The sequence below is a fragment of the Papio anubis genome, chromosome 15 (genome assembly GCF_008728515.1).
Source record: "Papio anubis isolate 15944 chromosome 15, Panubis1.0, whole genome shotgun sequence".
NCBI lineage: Eukaryota > Metazoa > Chordata > Mammalia > Primates > Cercopithecidae > Papio > Papio anubis.
Window position 1 is genome coordinate 5,009,973 of NC_044990.1, and position 25,396 is coordinate 5,035,368.

The following is a 25,396-nucleotide window of genomic DNA, read 5'->3' on the forward strand; positions in this document are numbered from 1 at the left end:
TGCCTCAGCCTCCCGAGTAGCTGGGACTGCAGGCACCCGCCATCATGCACAGCTAATTTTTTGTATTTTTAGTAGAGACGGGATTTCACCGTGTTGGCCAGAATGGTCTTGATCTCCTGACCTCGTGATCTGGACCTCCCAAAGTGAATTTTTTCCATTATTTTGGACATTCAGTGGACCACTAGTGAGCCATTTCTGTCTCTGAATTTCCTCTTCTTGATTCTCAGCGGTCTCTTTGTATTATTTCTATGATAATTTTCCTCCTCTCCAGCTTCCCTGTTCCCTCTGCATCTCTTGATAGTCAGATATTGAATCTCTTGGGTTGATCCTCCAATTTTGTTATCATTCTCTCTCATTTTCCATATTTTTTTTGTTTTACTTCCTGGTATTTTTTTCAGCTTGATCTTCTATCCTTTATCATGAGTTTTTTGTATGATCTCACTTTTGGTTTTTGAAAGCATTCCCTTAACGTTGCTTTTGCATTCTGTGTTTTCTCTGCTCTCCTCTCCCACCCTCCCTACCGCTCACCCGTGGTGTTTTGATTTATTTTCTATAGGCTTTCTTCAAAAACCTGGTGATCATTAGCTGTGTGCTCAGATATTTTTATTTCTTTTTGTGTAAAATATGTGTAACATAATATTTATCGTTTGACTCTTTTAAATGTACAATTCAGTTGCACTAAGTATATTCATAGTGTTTTGCAGCCATCTGCACCATTCATTTCTTGAACTTTTTCATCTGAAACTCTATCTATTCAACAAAAATTCTTCATTGCTGCCTGCCTCCGGACCCTAGTAACCACCACTCTATTTTCTGTCTCTATGAGTTTGCCTGTTCTAGGTACCTCATGCAAGTGAAATTGTACAGTATTTGTGTTTTTGTGTTTGGCGTATTTCCCTTAGTGTGTCTTCAGGGTTCATCCATGTTGTAGAATGTGTCAGAATCTTTTCCCTTTGGAAGGCTGAGTAATGTTCGATTGCGTGTATATGCCACGCATTGTTTATCTCGTCATCTGTTCATGGGCATTTGTGTTGCTTCCACCTTTTGGCTACTGTGAATAATGCTGCTGTGAACATTGACATACAGGTATCTGTTTCAGTCCCCCCTTTCCATTCTTGGGGGTATACACCTAAACATGGAATTACTGGGTCATATGGTAATTCTATGTTTAACTTTTTGAGGAAAACCTTTGCTATTTTCCATAGCGGAGCCACCATTTGACATTCCTGCCAGCAGTGCACAAGGGTTTCACTTTCTCCACATCCTTGCCAACGCTTGTGATTTTTCCGGTTTTGTTTGTTTTATAATAGCCATCCTAATGGGTGTCAAGTGGTACCTTACTGTAGTTTTGATTCCTGTTTCCCTTATAAAGAGTGATGCTGTCTGTCTGCGTGTGTCTTAAAGCTTATACACAAGAAACCTGATTGCTAGGTCTGTGTGTGGAGTGGGGACCCTGTGGTTGATGACTGATTGCCTTCCCGGAGAATGATCAGCCAGGACCCATGATTGTATTAAGGGATCCCTGGATGTCAGTGTCTGTGGGTGTTTCTTGTCAGCCGGTCAGCTTTCTTTTCATAAAAAGAACTTTCTAGTTTCCTGCCAAGGGCTATAAATTTGGTCTGTTTTGGAAGCTGTGTGGAGGCAGTGGGCCAGTGATTGTACCTTTCAGCGTATATAGAATTTCATTTAAAACACTGTTTTGGGAGGTTGCCCCAGCCTATCCATATGTGTGCCTGTGTGCCCAGTGTCCCTGGGCTCAGGACTACTCTGGTTTAATTTCTGTAAAAGATAAGTTTTTTTTTTTTTTTTTCTGGCTGTGGAAGATTCAGTGGTCTGGCTGCATGGGATGTGAGAGGATTCTTGAAGTGTTTCACAAGTGGACGTGGAAGCTGTGCCGTCTTCCTCCTTCCCTGTACCTCACAGGTGCCTTGTACTGCCATTTGTTCTACCTTCCCAGCACTCTGTTGAGGGCATCAGCTTGCATTATAGGCGCTCCCCCTTGTGAGCTGTTGGTTGCTGTTTTCTGTGCTGTACTACACTCTGATACCTGTTTCGAGTGAAGACTGACGTACACTCTGCTGTCATGTCTTCTTTCATTGTCTTTGTCTTGACAATGATGCAATTTCAGGAGGGGGCCAGATGCAGTGGCTCATGCCTGTAATCCCAGCACTTTGGGAGGCCGAGGCAGGTGGAGCACATGAGGTCAGGAGTTTGAAACCAGCCTGACCAACATGGCAAAACCCTGTCTCTACTAAAAATACAAAATTAGCCAGGTGTTATGGTGGGCATCTGTAATCCCGGCTACTTGGGGGACTGAGGCAGGAGAATTGCTTGAACGTGCAAGGTGAAGGTTGCAGTGAGCCGAGATCACGCCATTGCACTCCAGCCTGGGCTGGAAGAGTGAAACTTCATCACAATAAATAAATAAATAAATAAATAAATAAATATTTTTTAAAAATTCAGGAGGGAGTGGAGATAAATGAATATACAGTTGGTTCTTCACATTTTCTTCAGTGTGATAGCTCACAGCCATCATATCGTTTCCTTTCTTGTAATTATTTGTTGTCTTCCGTCTCCTACATATGAGCTCTGGCCATAAATGGCAGCCATAAATGGCTGCATGTATACAGTGCAATGCTTCCTCTTGTTTTATTTGCTTTGAGCAGACACTCTTGGAAGTTCCCTGGTAGAAGTGACTCAGGGGCCAACTGAAATGACAGTCGTAGTCTTGATCCCCGGCTTCTGTTCCTTCTCCTTGTAACTATTGTTCCTCGTAACTGTTGTTCTTTACACTAACTCGTGAAATATTTTATTTATAGTAAACTCCAGGATTAATTGTTTTGAGGTTTGAAATAATAATACAGAATTCCAAGCCTTTGAAAGTTTAATGTGAATTCCTACAGGACTTTAGGTATGATTCTTCTGGAAGGCAGATTCTTTCCAGGTTTGGGTTGACTTAACAGAAACTTTTGAATTGGATACATTTTCTCTGTTCTCTCTTACAGTCGGATGCCTCCCCCCTGTAGTGATTCCTGTGACTTTGATGACCCCAGGCTGTTGAAGAACATTGAGGATCGCCATGTAAGTGCTCTGCTTTACTTTGAAGACAGCAAACAGCTTACTATGCACCTTTCTTATAGATACGCGTGTAGTATTTTGCAAGTTGCAGTTTTAGAGGCCGGGAAAAGTCTCAGTTTGATGGTGTGAGTCCTTCTGAGAAGTGATCTGAGATGCTTTGTGGTGAACACTGTGCATGAATTAGTGTATTTCAATACATGATGACTTTGTAAAGTAGCACAACAAGATCAAGACAAGTCTTACCACAGAATTCTGTAACAGTTCCAATTGCTGTTGCTTTGTAAGGTTTCTGCAGTACTATTTCGTCACAGTTGTGAATCTAAGAGGCCAAGTGTAATTGCATATCCTTTGACTAGGATACTTTAGGAAACAAAAGTAAGATCTATATAATAACAGGTAGCATTTATTGCATTCTACTGTGTGCCAGGCAACTAACATATATTTCCTTCAACATTTTAGTCAACATCTGAATCACATCTGGGAGGTGACAAGGAAGTTAAATAAAAGATTAAATTGGCAAATAGTTGCCCAGCACATAAGTGTAGAAATGAGCCTTAAACCTCAGTCTGTTAGATTTTTAACTATGACATCACACCACTTCAAATCAGTATTAACTGCAGCATCGCATCAATTCACTGTTATTTTATTTATGTATGTATTTTTAATTTTTCTATAAGTTATTGGGGAACAGGTGGTATTTGGTTACATGAGTAAGTTCTTTAGTGGTGATTTGTGAGATTTTGGTGCACCCATCACCTGAGCAGTATACACTGCACCGTATTTGTAGTCTTTTATCCCTCGCCTCCCTCTCACCCTTCCCCCAAAGTCCCCATAGTCCACTGTGTCATTCTTATGCCTTTGCGTCCTCATAGCTTAGCTCCCACGTATCAGTGAGAACTTACGATGTTTGGTTTTCCATTCCTGAGTTACTTCACTTAGAGTAATAGTCTCCAGTCTCATCCAGGTCACTGCAAATGCTGTTTATTTGTTCCTTTTTATGGCTAAGAGGTATTCCATCATCTCTCTCTATATGTATATATACATGTGTATATATTATATATGTATATTTCACAATTTCTTTATCTACTCGTTGATTGATGGGCATTTGGGTTGGTTCCACAATACACAGTTGTGAATTTTACTGCTATAAACATGTGTGCAAGTATTTTTTCCTCTGGGAAGATACCTAGTAGTGGGGTTGCTGGATCGACTGGTAGTTCTACTTTTAGTTCTTTAAGGAATCTCCACACTATTTTCCATAGTGGCTGTTCTAGTTTACACTCCCACCTGCGGTGTAGAAGTGTTTTCTGATCGCCACATCCATGCCAACATCTACTGTTTTTGAGTTTTTCATTATGGCCATTCTTGCAGGAGTGAGGTGGTGTCGCATTGTGGTTTTGATTCGCATTTCCCTGATCATTAGCGATGCTGAGCATTTTGTCATATATTTGTTGGCCATTTGTATATCTTCTTTTAAGAATTGTCTATTCATTTTCTTAGCCCACTTTTTGATGGGATTGTTTGTTTGTTTTTCTTACTAATTTGTTTGAGTTTGTTGTAGTTTCTGGATATTAGTCCTTTGTCAGATGTATAGATTGTGAAGATTTTCTCCCACTCTGTGGGTTGTCTGTTTACTCTGCTGACTGTTCCTTTTGCTGTGCAAAAACTCTTTAGTTTAATTAGGTCCCAGCTGTTTATCTTTGTTTTTATTGCATTTGCTTTTGGATTCTTGGTCATGAAATCCTTGCCTAAGCCAATGTCTAGAAGGGTAATTCACTGTTATTTTAAAGGCTACTCTGAAAAATGCCAACTTAGAAAATTATTCACTGATCAAAGCACTTCACAACTAGTTAAGTCAGTATAAATTAGATATCATATGATTTTTTTTCTGAAAAATGTCTAGATTTAAAATTAGGTAAACACGAGCAAAATTAAAACTTTATCTTTCCAAATTTCTGAAATTTTAAGAGACAGATATATTTAAGATTTTTCTAAGTTTTCATGAGGAAATCCTACTTTCCTCCATCGCAGTTAGTACCCATTTGTTGCCAGCACTTCTGAAATGTGGGTGTATAAGGCTCGCACACCCACAGGCTGTGATGCTGCTATCCCCACTGAGTTCTTGGTGAGGCTGGTGAAGTGGTCCAAGCCCACAGAGGATGCTGCTGGAGTCTATGTTCTGTTTCAGTCACAGACAGCTACAGAATCGTTTCTTGGATTCTGATCTTAGAGGTAGATCCAGCTACTAGGCTAGAGGTTCTCCAAGCAGAAGGGTGGCGCCTCTGAAGAATCGTCTCTGCAGGAAGGTGGTTTTAATCAAAGATGTCAAAGAAACAAGTGTACTTTGAGCACTGGAGAGGAAACAAGTGTTTTCAAATAGTATTCAGGTCGCGGGTAACCACACAGGTGGGCAACTGAATATATCTGTTCACATTGGGATGGTGACTGGAAAAGGAGACAGTGGAAGAAGGTGACACAGGAGCTCCGGAGACTGTTCTTGGTCCAGTTTCATGAGTTTGCTTTCCTAGATCAACAAGGAGAAAGTAGCAAAGGAAATAAGATGAGCACAGTGTACGGAACATCACAGAATTCCAGTATTGGGCTAGGAATAGCAGCAAACTGTTGGATCGCCATTTACATCAGGGACTTATTTATTTATTCACTCATTTCGCAAACAGTTTAAGGACCTCATTTACATGAAACACCTTGCTGTCGGTACTAGGGGAAGAGATGATTAAAAAATACTCAAGGGATTCCTGTTCACTGGGGAAGCAGACGTGGGAAATTCTTAGGAGTCATAGTATGCTTTTGCAGGATAGGTAAGGTGCAGCTGAGGAGGTGATTTTGGTTTGTGTAGACAGAGAGGAATCCCATTCTGTTTGGTGACTGTCATGGCTACCATAACTGTTGACATGTGAGCAGTGTGGCCACCCACACAGAATGGTATTTGCACTGACATAAAGGTGGGATGCCGTAGAAACCCAGTGGCCTGGGGCAAATCTTTACTTGGAAAAGAGCTTCTTTGGGGACCCCCTACATGGTTCTGGGATCCTAGTGTTTGAAAGATTTCAATGCTTGGCTCAGTTAATTTCTGACTCTCACTGGTGTTCTCTCCAAAGCTGGCCCGGGACTGGTGTTCTGGGTCCCTGTGAGGTTTTGGGGTTTTGACTGTCCATCCCACACTCTTCTTGAGCCTGTCCTCTGTTGATGTTTGAATGGAGATCTGAGCACAGCTAATACCTCTCCCATTGCCTTCCCCTGCCCACTGCTTTTTTCCTGACTCCTCCTTGGTGGCCATGGTGAGTGGAAAGCACTTTAGGAAGAAATCCTACTGTTGATATAAGTCAGTGATCTTTCTTCTTCTTTCCTTTCCTCCTCATCGTCTGCCCTCCTGAGCCAAATTTCCTTTTAGTTTAGTGGAAAAGCCATTGAGAGTAGGGACAGGTGCAATGCCTGTGAAAAGGAAGCCCTGCCGTGGGGACTTTATGATGACCATCCAAACACAGAGACTTCAAGGGCATTTTAATACTGGATACTCATAGAGTTTCAGTACAGGCATAATGAGGAATTGATTGATTGGTTTGGGAATTTATTTTCTAATTTTTAGTAAAAGCCTCCTAGCCTATGTGTACCATTTTTAAGCTTTCTTGGATCCTTGAGGCCTTCTGAGGTACCCTTCATCTTAGCTACTGTGTTAACTAAACTCTTTGACATTTAACTTCTAGCTCCACCATAATAATGAAGACCATAGAATAGGCTCCAATATTTTTCTTTGGGGAGATGTGGGATTGAATTAAATGTACCCATTGCATGTTTTTAAGTAGTTTTAAACCAGGGCCTATTAGATTACTTGTTCATTTTGCGAAAATATATTTGTGGAGAGGGAAGAAGTATTTGAGGATTTGCGGCTGCACATGCCCCACATTCTCATCTATATTGTCTTGGGACTATTGACTAAAATTAAAGCATTTGGTCCAAGAAAACCCTTACTTTCCTCCCAAGGGAATACTTGCATTTGCTACAGAATTTTCTCTTTTCCTATATCATCATTTCAAATTTTCTGGGTCCTTTAGGACTGTGTTAAGCTTTGTGTGGGCTGATAGCCAAGATGGAATTTGGCTCTTAGAGAATCAACCTGTGAGAAATTTCGGGGGACAGTTTATGCAACCCCCTGCTTACATTGCTAACCCAGTGCGTGGGATAAATTTCCAAAGGTTCACCAAGGAAGAAGATGTAATTTTCTGTTGAATCATTGTGCCTAAGACTTCTGAGCTTGAGTCTTCAAGAAGAAATCATTTATATATGTATATGATTTGGATAATTTGTAGCTGCAATTTCGCTTGCAAAACAATTTAGACATGTATCATTTTCTGCTATTTTAAATTCACCAAATAAATAGAAAATATTCATTTCTAGATATATGGCATTTTGTACATATTACAAGCGGTTAACTGAAGGAAAAATATTGTATGATTCTGTTTCTATGAGGTACATACAAAAGGCAAATTCATAGACACAGAAAACAAGATAGAGGTTACTGGGGGGTAGAGAGAAGAGAGAATGGAGAGTTATTGTTTAATGGGTATAGAGTTTCTGCTGGGGAAGATAGATAGTGGTGATGGCTGTGTAGCATTGTTGAATGTATTTAAAATGTAATTGAATTCTATACTTACAAATGGTTAAATGGTGGATATTACATGTATAGTTTACCACAATACAATTTTTTAACATCTAAGAAGATACACACACACACATCTCACACACACACACACACACACACACACACACACACACACGAATATAAGCATTCATAGGCTTCAGATTAATTTTGTCTCTTCTCCCTAATTTATTATAGAATGCAATAGGAAGAAAACCAATGATAGGTTAATTTTATTTTAGGATTAAAAAAAATCTTCATGGATTTTGTCTGGCTTACCATTTGAGGTAGAAGACTCTTCGTGTGTGCAGTTCTTTATAACTCTTAGAAAATATTTCACTACTAGGTTTACTTATTTGTAAAATCTAAGACCCTTTTTATGTTGTTTCATTATGGGACAAGGTTATGTTCAGGATTGGATAGTTCTCAGGTACAGGGGAAGGCAACCTTGAATTGAAGCTCAATTCTCACGGAAAGCGCTTTTGGGGAAAATTTCTTACCATTTTTGCAATGCAGGCCTTGAGGAATGTGTAAATTCCTTAAGCTCATTACTTCACTGAACTATAATTTAATGTGCCTTTTCTTTTCATGATAAGAAGTAGCCATGTGAATAGTTGTGATTTGATTCCATAAAATTCCTCTTAAGTCACATTCATAAGACAGAGAAGAAAGTAAAAATATTCTTGTGGAAGTCGTCATTCATTTATGACTAAAAAACCATAAAACTATAAAAAGAGGAAGCACATAACTGCTTCCTTCATATGATGATATAAATCGATCTCAATTTTATAGCCAGTTGCCTATTTAAAAGGGATGCATTAGAGACACTGACATTAAAGTAACCCCAGGAAAAGGAAGCTTGGTTATCACCCCTGCCTTGAACATAATTCTGGAAGTGCTAGCTCATGCAGACAGGTGAAAATTGAAAGTTTGTATATTGGGAGGAAAAGGGAAAACTTCTCATTTGTGGGTGATATAATTGTCGACATTGAAAACCTAGGATAGTCAACGGCAATTCAGAGAACTAGTAGGAGCTCAGTGACAACTGGATATTAACTTACAAAAATCAACGTTTCTGCTTACATCCCAACAAGAAACTACTGTAAAATGTAATGGAAATAGGATTCCATTCATAATATAAAAGGCAATAGATAAAATGCCTTACACAGTACTTCATGTACAATGGTCACCAAAATAATTTTTGAGCAAATAAAATAATAGACATACGCTAGGTCTTACATTTAGAATATTGAGAAGCTTTTAATCCATAGGAAGACACACTGTTTTCTTAGATGGGAAGGCAGCATTATTTTCCCACTAGGTATAAAAGTGCTCTCATACCAATAACAAAGTATACATTTTTTTCCCAGAGAGAATAAGAGAATTCCATTAAATACATATCCAGGGCAATTCTGGTTTTTGTTGCTGTTCAAGAGTAATGGGCGAGAGATGCACTGCTTTACAGGTGTTGAGAGGTTATAAACTTAAAGAATGGACACTGCATAGAACAGATGTCAGGGAGGGGAATGGGAGCTTGGAGATGGAAGCATCTTCTGTTTATGGGGCCTGAAGTACAGCAGTGAGGGAGACAGAACACAGGCTTCTGGAGGATCTTGCGGGAGTGAGGTGGAAGCACCTGGGTGAAGCAGAAGCACAGGGGAGGTGGAAGCACTTGGGCAAATGGAAGCACGTGGACAAATGGAAGCACCTGGGCAAATGGAAGCACCTGGGTGAATGGAAGCACCTGGGTAAATGGAAGCACCTGGGTAAATGGAAGCACTTGGGCGAGGCTGAGGCTCCTGAGGAGGCAGCGTGTGCTGAGGCACAAGGAAGGCTCTTCCTCTTTTCTCTCCCCATCTCTTGAGCTGAAGCGTAGGAGCTGCATTCCAAGAGAAACCCAAGGATTAGTGCGCGCGAGAACCGGCTTGGGGACTCCAGACCAGAGCGGTAGGAGGGGGTCCATATTAAGGACCTCTACCCTGTCCTACAGGGAGCACTAGGATGACTGGATGTTAGGCGGGGATCTGCTTGTGTGAGCCCTGGTGCCTGTTGAAGGTGTTGTGACTGACACTAATCCCGCCTCACGTTTGCAGCCCACAGCCCCTTGCATTCAGGAGTTCCTCACCCTTCTGGCCGTGTGCCACACGGTTGTTCCTGAGAAGGATGGAGATAACATCATCTACCAGGCCTCATCCCCAGGTGAGGACTCTGGCCGGGTGCCCCCGGCTGGCCCCTTCTCAGGAGACCTGGGTGTTGCAGTTTTCTTGGAGATGCTGCCGTGTAGTCCGCCCCATAGACCCAGCTGTCTTCTGTTGGCCTCGTCCTGAGGCCAGGCTGTGGCTCCAGGTGCAAAGCCGCAGAGAGCCCGGGATGGGCTCTGACTCTCATAACCCCTTTTTAACAGCAAAGGGAGGACCCCGGTTATGTTGCATTTCCTGGCAGAGGTGATTGGGCTTGACAGAGCTCTGAAGAAAGAACAGAGCTGGCTTCTTCCTCATCCTCCCCGCCTCACAGATTTTCCACCTGCTGGGGAAGCTGTGCATGGGGGTTCTCTTTACCCACTTCCTGGGGCTTGGGAATCCCACAGCACAACTAAAATACTGCCTTGCTCAGAGGAGGTGTTGGGTGGGAGCCGTGGGACTATGACTTAGGTTTATCGGAGAGAACTTGATCCCAAGCGAGAGGAGCAAGAATAGAAATCATTCTTGTCCTGGTGAATTAGCATAGATCCGAGCCCTCCACCTAACAGAAGTGCTCATTTCAGAACCCTGGTGGTAGGAAGAGCAAGTGCTTCTCTACCCCGAGTCCTCACTACTGCGCAGGTAACGCCAGGCCTCCTTCAGTAGAGTGGGTTTTGTTAATTTGAGAAGTGACACTGAACAGAATTCTATCATTACCAGTGATGTATGTCAATGTTTCCCCAACTCCCAATTGACAGATGAAGCTGCTTTGGTGAAAGGAGCTAAAAAGCTGGGCTTTGTCTTCACAGCCAGAACGCCGTTCTCAGTCATCATAGAAGCGGTGAGTAACACGTGTGTGCACGTTTCAGATCACCTACTTCTGTGAAGATTGTGCCTGTGAAATGGCATGTCTGTTGTAAATGATAGCTGAACTTCTCTTTTGGTGAAAAATCAGACCTGTGAAAAACTGGAGTTAATATGATTATATGAGCTTGTTTGAGTTGTTTGGCATTGCAGTACTGTTTCGCCCTTAAGGATGCTTTTCCACATGTCTTTCATACACTGATGTGAAATTATTTGTAGCAAAGAACTTCACAAATCTACTCTTTGTTCTATAATAATTGGGAAAATAACTTAGCGGTCCACTTGTCTTTGAGGGCAGGTCCTACGTCTCTTTGTAGCCTCGGAACCCAAGAGTTCTTACTCAGTGAAGCCTCACAGTCTCTTCAGAAGTCTCTTCAGCTAGGGGAGGAGTCAGAGTTAAGATCTGTCTCTCTTTTTTATTTATTTATTTTTTTTTTGGGGATGTAGTCTCACTCTGTTGCCCAGGCTGGAGTGCAGTGGTGCTATCTTGGCTCACTGAAACTTCTGCCTTCCAGGTTCAAGCAATTTTCCTGCCTCTGCCTCCCGAGTAGCTGGGACTGACTACATGCACGTGCCACCACGCCCGACTAGTTTTTGTATTTTTAGTAGAGACGAGGTTTTGCCATGTTGGCCAGGCTGGTCTCAAACTCCTGACCTCAAGTGATCCACCCGCCTTGGCCTCCCAAAGTGCTGGGATTACAGGCTGAGCCACTGTGCCCGGCTTTGATCTTTTATCTGTATGAGGGATCCCCCCCTGCAACTGAAGTCAAGGGGTTTACATATTTTCTGATTTTCTTCTGAGTTTCCCTACTTACAGGCCAAAGGGAGAAATTTAGTGATAGAAAAATAATTATATCAACAAGAAGATCAAATGCAGACCTTTGGAATGGGCAACAGGGGAAAATGGTGGTTACGACTGGTGAGGCGGTGGTGTTTTTCATGATAACCAGTTAGAAGGGCTGTTTTGTTATTGTCTGGATTGATGATGAGGGTCTGGGGCTAGTCCCTGCCATCCCTTGCCTTTCCCTACCCCTCCATATGGGGAAGACTCAGGGATTATAGTTCTTGGCTTTGTGGATACATCCTTAAATCCATAGACCTTTAATGCATTTGAAATTCACTTCCAAATGGTATAATGACTTGATATTGTTCCTGACTTGGGAGTACTGTAGTAAGTTTTTTCTTTTAGTTACATGCAAAACCTGTAAAATATCATATCTTATACAAAGTACCCATTTATTGGCATCTTCAGTTTTTTATGGAGTACAGAGATGAGATCCTGTGGTCATGTTTACTTTTACTCTGCTTAGTCAACAGAGGGAATTTAGCTTAGGGAAAGGTACCATCATTAAAAGTAGAATGAAGTAGTGATTGAATATAGAATTTCCCTTACAGAAGCTTTTTAAAAATGAGGTCTTTTCTCCCCTTCAGTTGGAGGAGAATTTTAATCTTAGCCGTAGGATTTTCAGTTGTGTGGGTGCCGCACGTCTCTGCATTTGCAAAAATGGAGGTTGGGAGCTTGGATCATAGGTGAGAGAGACAGAAGAGAACAGGTGCTTCCACTTCACTCACAATGCCAGGTAAATGTGGAACCTAGAGAGCCTATTGGTGTCGTCCTCCTGGTGTTATATGCTGCATTGACCCCTCTTTGTTACCTCATTACAGTTTTAAGGTCATATTTCTGGGGGTCACAAAAGACTACCTGATTAGTTAGGACTCGTAAATAACAATAATAAAAAGAATCCTATTCAACCATTCATCAAACCACCAATTCTCAAATTATAGGTTTTGCATATGAGTAAAAGAACAAACTTACTGCTGTACTACCAAGTCAGGAACGAATTCTCAAATTCCTACATATTTACATGAAGTGTCCTCGCCAGTAGTCAGAACAGCCGCGTCCGTGGGGTGCATCTGGAGGTGGTTGGTGTAACTGTGGTGCGGAGAGGAGGTGGCTCCTGGGAGTGGCAGCCCTGGTGCTGGGTGGTGGTGGTAGCACTGGGTGTCTTCTGAATGGGGATATGATGGAAAGTTGGGACAGTCTGTGGAGAAAGGGAACTCGGAATTCATGGTTCCGAAGAGGGGAATAAAGATTGAGGAAGGCTAGGTGTAGTGGATCATTAGTTGTTTTGTGGGATGCAAAGAGAGGGAGTGGAGAGTTGTGGGTGTGAATGAAGATAATGATTCCGTCATATACTTGGTAATTTGAATGTGTTACTTCATTGATTACTTCTCTGAACCCTAAAAGACAAGTGCTTTTGCCATGCGTAAGAAAGTCACACACTTAGAGGCAGAAACTGGATTCAAACTCACACGTATTGGATGCCAAAGGTCACGTTCTTTCCACTACAAAGTGTTGGGGAAATGGAAAGATTAGATTAAAAATTTGAAAATAGCATACACACCATCTGGAATTTTTAGATGGAAAAAAATCGTGAATATTGACATTCTAACTTGAAAGAACCCAAAGAAAAAGAGCGTTTGATTGATTGCTCTGAGACCAGGTACAGATTCACCATCTCTTTATCTGCAAATTCAAAACCCAAATGCCTTTGAATTCCAAAAGATTTTTTCCTAAGTTTGGTGAATAGTTATTTGGCAGCAAAACCAAATCAGAAGCAGTGAGGCTGTTTATGATCTTTATGAATCTCACTTCCTGTGATATGCATGCATTTTGCTGGAGAACGTGGATGTGTTGTATAACAGCATGTTACCCCAGACCCTGCTGGGGACATTATGGTAGATGGTCTAGAATATGCGTATATTTTTATAAAATTTGTAAAATCCTGAATTCAGAAGCATAACTGGGCCAAAGGTTTCTGACGGACCTGGGCAGCTGGTGTCCTTTATCTGCATCTCTTGGAAATGTCTACACCAGTCAACTGTTAGGACAGCCATAGCACTGAAGAAACATGAGAAGCTTCCACCAGAAGAGGGAGCTCTGACCCCACCAGACTTGTGAGAAAACAGTACATGTTGCAAAGGGCTAGAAGGTGGGAAGAGAGAGCCTAAGTCTGTTTATGTTTTGGAGACAATTGCTTTGAGATTTTAATACTCTGCACCTTGGGTAAGAGCCTATTTTTCTTCGTTTAGATGGGACAGGAGCAAACGTTCGGAATCCTTAATGTCCTGGAATTTTCTAGGTATGTTTCTCTTTCATACATTTGAAATAAAATAATTATATTTATTTCCCAACTTCATCAGAGTGTTTACATGATTGCATGGTATGATTCAATATAGTACTTAAGTGTTAAATGTAATAAATGTATCTCCATAAATTCTTCTCCTTGGAATTTGTGACTTTCATTAAGGAAAGTGAAGCAGGTTATTTTTCTTTGCTTTACTCAAGAGAAATGCTCTACGTCCATGTCCTCCTTTTTCTTCAGATTTCCAGAGCCTGATGTTCTTGCATCAGCAGCTGCAGACATGTCTGAATAGTTTGGAGCATGTGATGAGGGCATTATTTTCATTGGCGTTTCCCAAGTCCCATGAGGTCATTCCTCTTACTCCATCTGAGCACTCCTCTGGAGATCTGAGAAACTGACGAATGATGACAGATGAGATCAGTTCATCTCATTAGAGGCTGGGTCCACGTAGGGCAGTTTTCCTGGACTTATTCGGAAGCATTCTTCCCCAGTACAATTTTGAAAAGTAAGACCCAGGAATATTTGTTGGACTTTTTTGTTCACATAGAACATTCATTGTTATAAGGAAACATATCTTAATTTTTTGTTTGCCTCTTTTTAACATGGAATTGTCAGTACTAAAGCAAAGTTCTATTGCTATCTCAAAAGCATCTTTTCCTATGATTAATATTGGGTGGATTTTTCAATAACCTTTGTTAAACGATTCACAAATCGTTTGCTCTGTTTTATAAGCTATTTTTTAATAAGAATTAGTTTTTTATCTTTGTGTAGGAAATACTTTCCAGCTCTAGTCTTTAGTTTTAGGACCGCAGGCTTGGACTTGGAACCATGGGGAGGGGAGGAGGGATGGTTGATGATGGTGGTGGCTCATGTAGGAAGTGGTGACAGTGTCCCTGCGTGTAGAGGTGAGCGACGTGCTAGGCATCTCTCCAGACTGTTTCGTGCCCCATCTTTTGTTGGAAACTGTGCAGTGCCCTGTGACTGCATTAACTGGGACCAGCAGTTATTGGATAGGCGAGGCGGAGAAAAGAGAGTTAGATAAAAACAGGTGAATATGGATAGAGACACAAGGATGTATTAAAATGTATTTATGGGAGAATAAGAAGGAACAGAAAGATAATTTGTGGCTATAGTGGTGAGTCTATTTGTTTTTCACGGACTCATCTCTTTCCCAGTGCCAGTTAATCTTGATAATACTCCCTTGAAGTAGTTGCTTTACACATTGAGAAACTGAAACATGGGTTTTAAGAATGACCAGGAGTGCCTACCTGTAAGATGGTTGAGAGAGAAAGCAAATCCAGGTCAGCTAGAGTGCTATGGGTTAGGATGTGGGAATTTATCCAGAACTGAAGACTCTCCCCCACTCTTAGAGACTTACAGTCCATCGGGAACCACCACACTGAAAGGCCACAGAGATGGGGGGTGTAGGGCCCTCTGTAGTTGGAGTGTGCTTCAGGAGGTTGAAATGTTGTTGGCAAAGGAGGATCAGAATGTGTAGAAGAGGAGAATGGTGAGTCCCGCTGTGCTCAAAGCCTGGCAGTCATGCATGGGAGTGTTGGTGGGAGATGAGGTGAGGCTGCACAGGTGGACGGAGAGCAGTAAGAAGAATTCGTAGGCAGTGGAGACTCACTGAGGACTCGGTGGGTGAGAATGGGCCGGGAGGAAAGACATGTGAGGAAGTGTAGATGCTGTGGTGAGGGGAGGGAGAGTTCCTTGGTGCTGAATTGGGAGCGTTCTGTGGATTTGTGATTTCTTTTACTCCAGTTAAAAGATGACACAGGGAGGAGCTTCCGAGTTAAGTGGCTCTATACTGAGTCTCCCACTTTTGTACCTACTGGGCAAGTTACTTAATAGCTTAGAGGTGGAAAATAAAGAATATTTTTAGAGAGTAGAGTCAGAAGTCGATCGGATGTGGACTGTCAGTGCTGGAATTCTGCTTTTCTGTTTTTCCTACTGCAAATGAGGTGCTAGTTCATTTTCATGGCAGGGAAAGAAATAGGCATATGTTCATTTAAATGTAAATAAAAAGAGTAGGAGATACACAGTTAGGTCCTACTTTGAAGAAAAAGGCAGGGAAAGATAGACCTTGGCCGTTTTTAGGAACCCCAGACCATCTTTTGACTGGTGTTCAGCTGGGGGCTGTGCATCCTGTAAACAGACCAGTGAAGACTTTTTTATTTTTTTTCACTCTCCCAGTGACAGAAAAAGAATGTCTGTAATTGTCCGAACTCCTTCAGGACGACTTCGACTCTACTGCAAAGGGGCTGTAAGTATCGGAGAAGCGGTGTGCACAGCAGACTTCTTGGCAGCTTTGTTAATCTGCTGCTTTTCCTAACTGCTTTCCTCATCACTGCCTGACTGCTTGTCCAGAGTGGAAAGGCCCTTTCAGGTGGGCTGTGAAGCTGACTTCGTAGTAAAAGCCCACTGAAGATAACGGTGGTTCAGGGCAGTGTGGCAAAGATGGTCAGTGCAAAGCTTACTTTTAGCCAGTCGTTGATTTCAGAAACAGTGACTCCATGTGTCATGCAAAATCCTTGGAATATGAATTCTTATTCCAGTTTTACCAGCGTTGTGTTTTGACTTTGGGAAGATAAAGTAATTTGTGTTGACCTATGATAATCTTAAGTACTCTGATATATATTGGTTCTCTAGCACCTCTTCTTCTCAATTGTTATGTTTTTTTTTCATACATTATAGAGAACCGTGTTGTAGGTACAAAGGCAATGCCCATGTGTAACTACATTATTACTGCCCCTGTTAGTCAGTTTCCTAGGTCAGGCTTTGTGTCCTGTATACCTTCTAGTAGCCAAATCTAAATGGTTTATTTCAAAGGAAAGATGTTATTGCTTATGAATCTTAATTTTAAGACTAGATCCTGTTAAATTGTAGTCTTATGTATTGAGGGAAAGAATTATTAAACTTATTTTATTTGACTATGTCAAGAATACAAAGCTCTCCTAGGATTAATTACTGGTTGACAGTATTACTAATCTTTACCAGTTGTGGCAAGAAGGGTGGTTTTATTTGAGTACACGATGACTAGAGCTTTTTACAAATGAAGGAATGCATGGGAATTCTAAAGACATTATATTTGGACTTGCTAAAGAATTCTGTGTTTATGGTAAAATGACTTGAATTGAGCTCCTCTAGGTTTTGTTCTCATATGATATATTTTTAAAACTTTTTGTTTATTCATTTGCTATTGTGTTCTAAGTACCACATCGAGTACAACAAGTGTCAGTGTGAGGTGGTAGAGGAGGGCTGTCAGTATAGAAGAGGTACATATGAAAATGCTGCAAAGGTGTATTATTTTTATAGGATTTAATTCTCTCCAAAACCAAACTCAGTTTAAAAAAAATTTTTTTAGAAGCCTAAAACTATGCAATTTGTAGCATATTTGATGGATTATCTGTGGGATCTGGTCCCCTAACCCTTCTTGTCAGTCATGGAAATAGTTGTAGGCAGATGAGCTGTGCACCTGTGTGTTTCTCGACAGAATTGAGTTCAGCGCCCAGTGGGTTGTGCCCTCTGCTTAGGATTGCCTCCCGTGTTGGGAAGCAAGGTTGTATTTGAGTAACTTAGGATGTGCATTTTACCCTTTCCCCTTCTGCACAAGCACCTGATAAACTTTGGGATATGAGTTTTGCAAATTTTGGTGAATATAGGCCCCCTTGTGTTCCGATGATTCTCCCATACTTCTGGTTCTCTCCAGCATATTTTTGTTTGGCTTTTAAGATACAGATTTTGGTTTTGTTGGACACATTCATACCCAATTTGTTTTCCAAAGCTCATGCCTGAGCCCAGCCAAATGCTAAATTCCTACTTACCCACTCGGGTATTCTCATGCATGTTAGATAAACAGAAACAAAGCCGTGCTTAGCGTGCTGGCTGGAAGATTTACTGAAGGGTTTGCCAGTCACAACGTTTCCCTATTTTATAGGATAATGTAATTTTTGAGAGACTTTCAAAAGACTCAAAATATATGGAGGAAACATTATGCCATCTGGAATACTTTGCCACGGAAGGTAAGTGGAATTTGGAAATGCTGTTTTTGGCCATTGGAGCTGTACTTTCAAGCATGTTGACTTGATTTCCAGGAGCACATTCTTCCAGTGCCTGCCCCATCCCCTCCTGTGCCCATGGCAGTGACAAGATGCATAGCCAAATCCAAACTCAGTCACCTGTAGATGCCTCTGTCGCTCATCAGCAGTGGAGCGGAGGGAGAGGCAGGCCAACGCACAGCATGTAGAATCACCTTGAGTTACTAGTCCCTTTCTCAGAAAACTCGTGGTTGTTTTCCTGTCCGTCTCTTGGTGTCCTTATGTCACTGGCTTATCCGTGACTTAAGGAAATAATAATTCATGGAACCCATAGTGAGCAGGAAAGGAGTTCTCTGGAAGGCCGTAAACGACACTGGTGTCAGGGGTTCCTGCTAGCGAATGTCATGATAGCTGGAGCCATGCTGAAGTGCTGTCGGCCGCTTTCTGGCCTCTGGCTCTGCATGCATGCACATGTGAGTACACACTGACACACGTGGATGGGTGCGGCTGCCTGAAAGCCTGGATCTTTCATGGGATAGCACATGGGGCCTTTCCTTGCTGTCTTGAAACACACTTCCCACCACCTCTGCTTGCTGCTGAAACCTGCCTACTGTGCATGGATCATGCACAGCTCCTGAACCTCTCTGCCATGGAGAATTCACTCTTCTGACTTCTTGTGCGCTCTCAGACTTACAGAAGAGGTAGTTTATATTAGAATACAGGCGAGTTGTTTTTACATTTCCCTTGGTAGATGTGGGAGTGTTGAATTAGAGTGACCTAAAGTACCGAGTCTCTTCAATTTTTTTGAGCACGCTGATGGGAAAGGGAGCACAGGCTGTCCCCTAGGAGGTCACGCGTTCTGCCTGCCGCCATTCACCGGTGGCTGTCTTGCAGGCTTGCGGACTCTCTGTGTGGCTTATGCTGATCTCTCTGAGAATGAGTATGAGGAGTGGCTGAAAGTCTATCAGGAAGCCAGCACCATATTGAAGGACAGAGCTCAACGGTTGGAAGAGTGTTACGAGATCATTGAGAAGGTAACCGCACACAATACAGCCTTTACAGCTCCATGAGGGACTTAACCACCGATTTCACACAGTCTTTGACCAGGAATCCTTTCACTACGTAGGGATGTTCTCTTTTCTTGTGTCTTAATGGACCAGTAGCTCTGAGTCATTTTCTTTGCTTTAGGAAGCACTTGATTTGCATGGTCTCTCTGAAAGGTCTAGCCACCCTCAGCTAAGCATTATTGATAGCTTAAGAAATATCAGGTCAAAAACAGCATCAATGACTTTGCTTAAGATTAGGCTTAATGAGATTAGCTCACGCTGTTGAGTTACAGGAGCGATCAGAATGCTGTGGAGGCTGGTTAGATGTTGTAATGCTAAGCTTTCTCGCACTAACTTACTCTAATGATACTTAAACTTTGCAATGGCTACTCCACATTGCCTACTTTGATTTTATTGTTGTTGTTCTTTTCAGCTTATCGTAAGGCATTAGCTCACTTTCAATTTATTGGTTTCCTTCAAGTGTGGGAGCCAGATTTCAGCTTTTTCTGTTTCATGTTGGCAGCCTTAGGGCCATCCAATTTCCAGTTTCTGTAACTTTTTTTTTTTTTTTTAATATAGAGATGGGGTTTCCCTCTGTTACCCAGCACCCAGGCTAGAATGTAGTGGTGCAGTCATAGCTCACTACAGCCTCAAACTCCTGGGTTCATGCTAACCTCCCACTTCAGCCTTCCAAGTAGCTGGGACTACAGGATCATGCTACCATGCCTGGCTAAGTTTCATATTTTTTTTTTTAGAGATGGGATCTTGCTATGTTGCCCAGGCTGGTCTGAAACTCCTGGGCTCAAGTAGCCCTCATGCCTGGGCGTCCCAAATCCCAAAGTGCTGGGATTACAGGTGTGAGCCACCATGTCTGGCCCAGTTTCCATAGCTTTGAAAACATCACCTATTTGCTTTTTTTCATTCCTATGTTGGTTTTAAAAAATTCTCCTCTGCTTTTTTATACTCCGTTTTTGGTTTAAGTTTTATATTCAGTTATGTATATTCAGTCATTTTAATGTACTGAATTAAAATGAACTGAATAAAACTGAATTCAGGTGTTTATTTGCCCTATTTTACTGGAAATAGCCCACATTATTTTTAGAATGAGAAAAAAGTGATTAAATAGGTGACATGCATATGGTGGGTGCTCCAGAGGTAGCTGGATCTTCCCACAGTCTGTGACCAAGCAGAGGTGCTAGATCCTGGAGAGACTAGGATGTGGGTACATGGAGCAGGCCCATTGTGTAGTCTCTGAAATCTGCCAGACCAGCAGGCACAGCACAGGCAGCCGGAGTGAACCACACATCCACACCCATCCTCAGTGTGAGCTGATCTGCCCTGGACCTTAAAGAGCTCCAAAAGGGGCACCGTTTTATAGCTACCCTCAATCTTAAGATACTTGGATGTTTTTTTTTCTCACTGTTAAATCCTTAGCACCACAAGTCTCTTATTCCTATTTTGCTGTATCATCTAGAATTCTCATTTGTTAAATGTGATATAATGTGCTACTCATTTGTGGACTGAAAGGGAGGGCTCAGGTACTGTCAGTGTCCTTGGGATAACCTGCCCATCTGCTCTGCTGTAAGATGGTTTCTGTTCTAACAAGCCCCTGTGTCGAGAAATCAGTGATGAGTACTGGTCGGCCTGTGTCTGTAGAATGAGTCCATCACTGCAAGGCATTTGGAAATGCCACCCATCCAGATGCCATCTGCAGACACAGGTGTAAAATAGAGGAAATAGAACAACTGTCTCAGAACAGTTTGATTGCCTTTCTTTGTCAGAATTTATTAGTGCTGTTCTTAAGTATGTGCCAGTCTTTAACTGAGGATATTTTTTCAATCTAGAATTTACTGCTACTTGGAGCCACAGCCATAGAAGATCGCCTTCAAGCAGGAGTTCCAGAAACCATCGCAACTCTGTTGAAGGCAGAAATTAAAATATGGGTGTTGACAGGAGACAAACAAGAAACTGCGATTAATATAGGTAAGGATTTTTACAAATAGTTTCCTGATGCTGGCTTTTGTATTCTAGTTTTTCGAGTATCTTGTAAATGTGTCTAAATGTTTCTGAAATTCATTGACACATGGTGTTTTATAGGACTCTTCATTCACAAGGCTAAGAAAAATTGACCCGAATCAAATGAAGATGCCCTCATTCCTGTTACAAACATTAAAACCATCATAGTTCCTAGAAAAGGGTTAGACACACTTACATAGGGCATAGAATTCAAGATCTGACAGCTTCGATTTTCTTGTTGCTTGCTTCACAAGATTTTAGTCTGAGACTAAGAGAGCATGTTTTCACTAGGTTTAAATATGCCTTATTATTTTATGTAATTATAACCATTTTAATGGTTTTGCCCATTAATGGACTCTTCTAAGAGCCTTTTGTCTTTCCCTGCCCAGCTTGGTTGACAACTTCCTTGCTTACAGAGCATCACAGAGATGAAAATTGAAGAAAAGGAATTTAAGTCAGGATAACTATGCCATTGTTAAAGGAGCAGATTTTAAGTTTGAAAAGGAGTTGAAGCTACTCGTTTTTAAAAAGTCTAATCTTGATTATTTGAAATATTTAAACATTATCTGGCACTTTTTTTTTTTTTTGAGACGGAGTCTTGCTCTATTGCTCAGGCTGGAGTGCAGTGGCGCCATCTCAACTCACTGCAAGCTCTGCCTCCTGGGTTCATGCCATTCTCCTGCCTCAGCTTCCGGAGTAGCTGGGACTACAGGTGCCCGCCACCACACCTGGCTAATTTTTTGTATTTTTAGTAGAGTTGGGGTTTCACCCTGTTAGCCAGGATGGTCTCCGTCTCCTGACCTCGTGATCCACCCGCCTCAGCCTCCCAAAGTGCTGGGATTACAGGCATGAGCCACCATGCCTGGTCTGTCTGGTACGTTGATCACCATTATGGTGTAACAAGACCCGGTGCATATGTGGTAAAATGAGCACATAAGGACTGCATAACTTATAATATCTCGCTAGAAGTAGACTGTTTCTTTCTTTCTTTCTCTTTTTTTTTTTTTGAGATAGAGTCTCTCTCTGTCGCCCAAGCTGGAGTGCAGTGGCGCAATCTCGGCTCACTGCAAGCTCTGCCTCCCAGATTCATGCCATTCTCCTGCCTCAGCCTCCCGAGTAGCTGGGACTACAGGCGCTGCCACCACGCCTGGCTAATTTTTTGCATTTTTAGTAGAGATGGGGTTTCATGGTATTAGCCAGGATGGTCTCGATCTCCTGACCTCGTGATCCGCCCTCCTCGGCCTCCCAAAGTGCTGGGATTACAGGCGTGAGCCACCGCGCCCGGCCGAAGTAGACTCTATTTCTATATCTGTTTCTATGTCTGTGCTCTGTGTGTTAGGAAGAAGCCTGCGAGAGCCTCTGTATTCAAGTGACTGGAGTGCTCTTCAGAGGAGTCTTCTTGGAACAGTCTCAGCATACTCCAATGGTGTCCCTTTCCTGAAAACCTTATCTTTGAATCATCTTTGTCTCTCTTATAACCTCAGTTGTCAATAATACCTGCCGTCTTGGGTACATTGAATTTTTTAAAAGACAAAAGCCGTGTAATCGTTTCTTGTCAGGGATATAGCTAATTAAATGGAAGTTGGGGTCCCAAACAACTGAAGTTAAGCTCACAAGAGAGTGACACAGGATTCATAAGCAGTCCCTGAAAAACCAGCTGTAGATTTTGTCCCTGGATTTGCGCTGGTTGTCACTCAGATGCATGGTTTTGGAGAAGAGTATGATGGTATTTTAGTGCAGAATCATCACTGCTACTAGAAAATACAAACCCAAGCTTACAGCCCTTTGATGATGTGTCGGCCAGCATTTTTACAAATGAAAAAGAACACATTTGCTTTTTGTATACTATGTTTCTGTGTAAGTATATAGATTGACCCTTTATGTGTTATGTTTCATATAAGTTTGGCCTAAAACACCTGCTGTGGATCTGTGGCCCCTGTTCTTCACAGATGGCATGCTAAGTTGACTGCCACCCTGAAATACTTACCTAAAATGTAGGTGGCATGCCTTCCACCCTCTTAGAGCAATGTGAAAAAAGAGTGGGTAACTCCTCAAGTTAAAATTGAGCTGTATGATAACTTTAACCTGCAAACAATACCTCAAATTTGCCCTACTATCACAATATAGCCTAGATAGAGTTTTTTGATGATGGGCCGTAAAATACAGTATCTTGGATTAATAAAATGATGACTTTCTCAAAAAAAAAAAAAATAATTGAGCTGTAAAGTGGTAACCTTTCTTAGTTTTCCAGATCTTGAGTGTTCCTGCTGGCCTAATAACCTATGCATGTCGCTGGCCCTAGACTAAACTACCTTCAGTGTGTTCTTGGATGTGCCCTGGCTGGAAAAGGGCCACGGCTCCCTCTCACTGCCTGTCATCCACACTACACTGCCCAGCCCCTGGGAGCACATGCAGCCTTTTTTTTTTTTTTTTTTTCATGTTCATTTTGTTATACCTGAGTCTATCTAGCTAAATTTGGGATAAACACTGAAAGGCGCTGAAAATCAACCCAGAAAACACACATGGATTATTAATTGAAAAGGCAAGTTTTGCTTGTATGCGATGAGGCTGCTCTGAGCCTTATGAGATAATTGATACCATTCCAAACAATTTTTAAAAAATAACGATTGTTATTATCTTTTACTTTTTTCTAAGAGGGTGTAGTCATGTGTAGTGCTGGTGCCAGAACTGCTCGCATCATTTGCTATCTGTGAACTGATCTTTCTTAGCAAGTACTCTCCAAGACAACTAGAGGATGATGCTTTATAACCTGATGACTTTTTGTCAAAGTCTTATGTTTACCATGGAGGCTTTCTCTATTCACATTTTATCTAGTGTATGAGTCAGATTCAAACACATCTTGGGTGTTACCAAGTAAGCTTCTAACAGGAGAATTGATTTCTTTCAGAGAGCTGTGTCTGAATTGTTTCTTCACTTCGCCTTTGGAACTCAAGCTTGTAGCCCTGGGTGATATTGAGAATTTAAATGTCGTTTTATGATTTAAGGTATCTGTTGAGCCTACAAATGATGCAGAAGGCTCAGGAAAGCAGATACGTCCAGACGTTTTATTAGACTTATCAGTGTCAGACCACAGGTGGCAGCTGTCAGCAGCATGAGGTCATGCTGTAGATACAGGGTGGGTTTCTAAGCCTGTTTTCTCGTCATATAGCCCTCATACCCCTGGTAGTATGAACCATTATTGACTTGTCTCCCATAATACTTTACATTTTCATGCATCCTGTGTGGGTTTTAAGGTATCCAGAAGATATTTGGGAAGATCAAGTATCTAGCAGTTCTCCTTCTAGATGAAAAAAGGGAAACAGAGCAAATTAATGGAGTGTCTGGCAAGTGCCAGGCACTTGCTTCAAGATCACCTTCAAGCACGAGTTCTGAAAACTCTTTTAAATCTTTACATATGAACAGTCTTATAGCTAGGGGAGGAAATTCTGCGTTTCCCAGGGCTATACCCTACTTAATGAACAAACTGCTACTAGGTGTCAGGGCTCTTGACTTCTGGTGTGGGGCTTATTTGGAGGGATTCACATAGCTTTTGCAAAAAATGTTTTCTGAAATTTGATTTAAAAGACTATGGAGAATGGTAGTATATTTAATCCATTCCAAGGCACACATTGTTGTTACATGTTAATGTCCCTGAAATGGGGATGCCTTATGGTTGTTGACTCTTATTCTTTTAATTGACAGCATTATCTTATCTTAGTGGTATGTACCATAAGAGTTCATCTTTAGATTTGGTGACATTAATTATCTGTGGTGTTTGGGGGTGTTGGCTCTTTTTAGAGTTTTGTTTTTTTTTTTAAAGTATATCTCATAGTTTGAGAATTTATTTTTAAAGCTTAACATTTTGTTCATACCTTGGAAAAAAAATACACTTAGTCAAATCAAGTACTAGGACATATGTGTCTCCTGTGAGCCAGTGAATTTTATGTAGATAGACAATCATCTTGCGCATAGGTTTTAGTTGTTTGAAATGGGCATGTTGCCAGAATCCTGCAGCGCTGTGCTTGAATTTATGCTAACTAGCTGTGTTTTGAGGAGCTGGCGGTTTTCTCTTCTAGCTTAAAAGTTTGGCATCAGCTGGTCTAAAGTGAAATTTCAGATGTAGCCCTGGTAAATCTCACAGTGGTCATTTCCTTCTTACCACTGGATAAAACATCTATTAAATAGTTATGCAGTAGATGTGGAGTTTTCAGAGTCTGTAATTTTTTTTAATGGATGTGGGATGAGTGAGAACAAAATCCTAGTGTGTATTCCATTTTAAAGTAGTTAAATTGGCATTAGCTTTCCTCTTAAAATATTTCTGAATTGAAATTTCAAGTCTTTTCCCCACCCTCCCTGAATTTTGCTACCC

At 41.6% G+C, this 25,396-nt stretch overlaps 1 protein-coding gene across 2 annotated transcripts in view; it reads left to right on the forward strand.

Annotated features, from left to right (window-relative positions):
- Positions 1 to 25,396, forward strand: part of ATP8A2 (ATPase phospholipid transporting 8A2) — a 642,805-nt gene that overhangs the window by 192,858 nt on the left and 424,551 nt on the right. For both annotated transcript variants that reach the window (XM_031655775.1, XM_003913687.5), the window contains exons 16-23: positions 3,006 to 3,081; positions 9,829 to 9,934; positions 10,674 to 10,756; positions 13,873 to 13,922; positions 16,122 to 16,191; positions 17,866 to 17,950; positions 18,860 to 18,999; positions 20,856 to 20,994. In XM_031655775.1, coding sequence (XP_031511635.1) covers positions 3,006 to 3,081; positions 9,829 to 9,934; positions 10,674 to 10,756; positions 13,873 to 13,922; positions 16,122 to 16,191; positions 17,866 to 17,950; positions 18,860 to 18,999; positions 20,856 to 20,994 — 749 coding nt within the window. The remainder of the gene's footprint in view (positions 1 to 3,005; positions 3,082 to 9,828; positions 9,935 to 10,673; positions 10,757 to 13,872; positions 13,923 to 16,121; positions 16,192 to 17,865; positions 17,951 to 18,859; positions 19,000 to 20,855; positions 20,995 to 25,396) is intronic.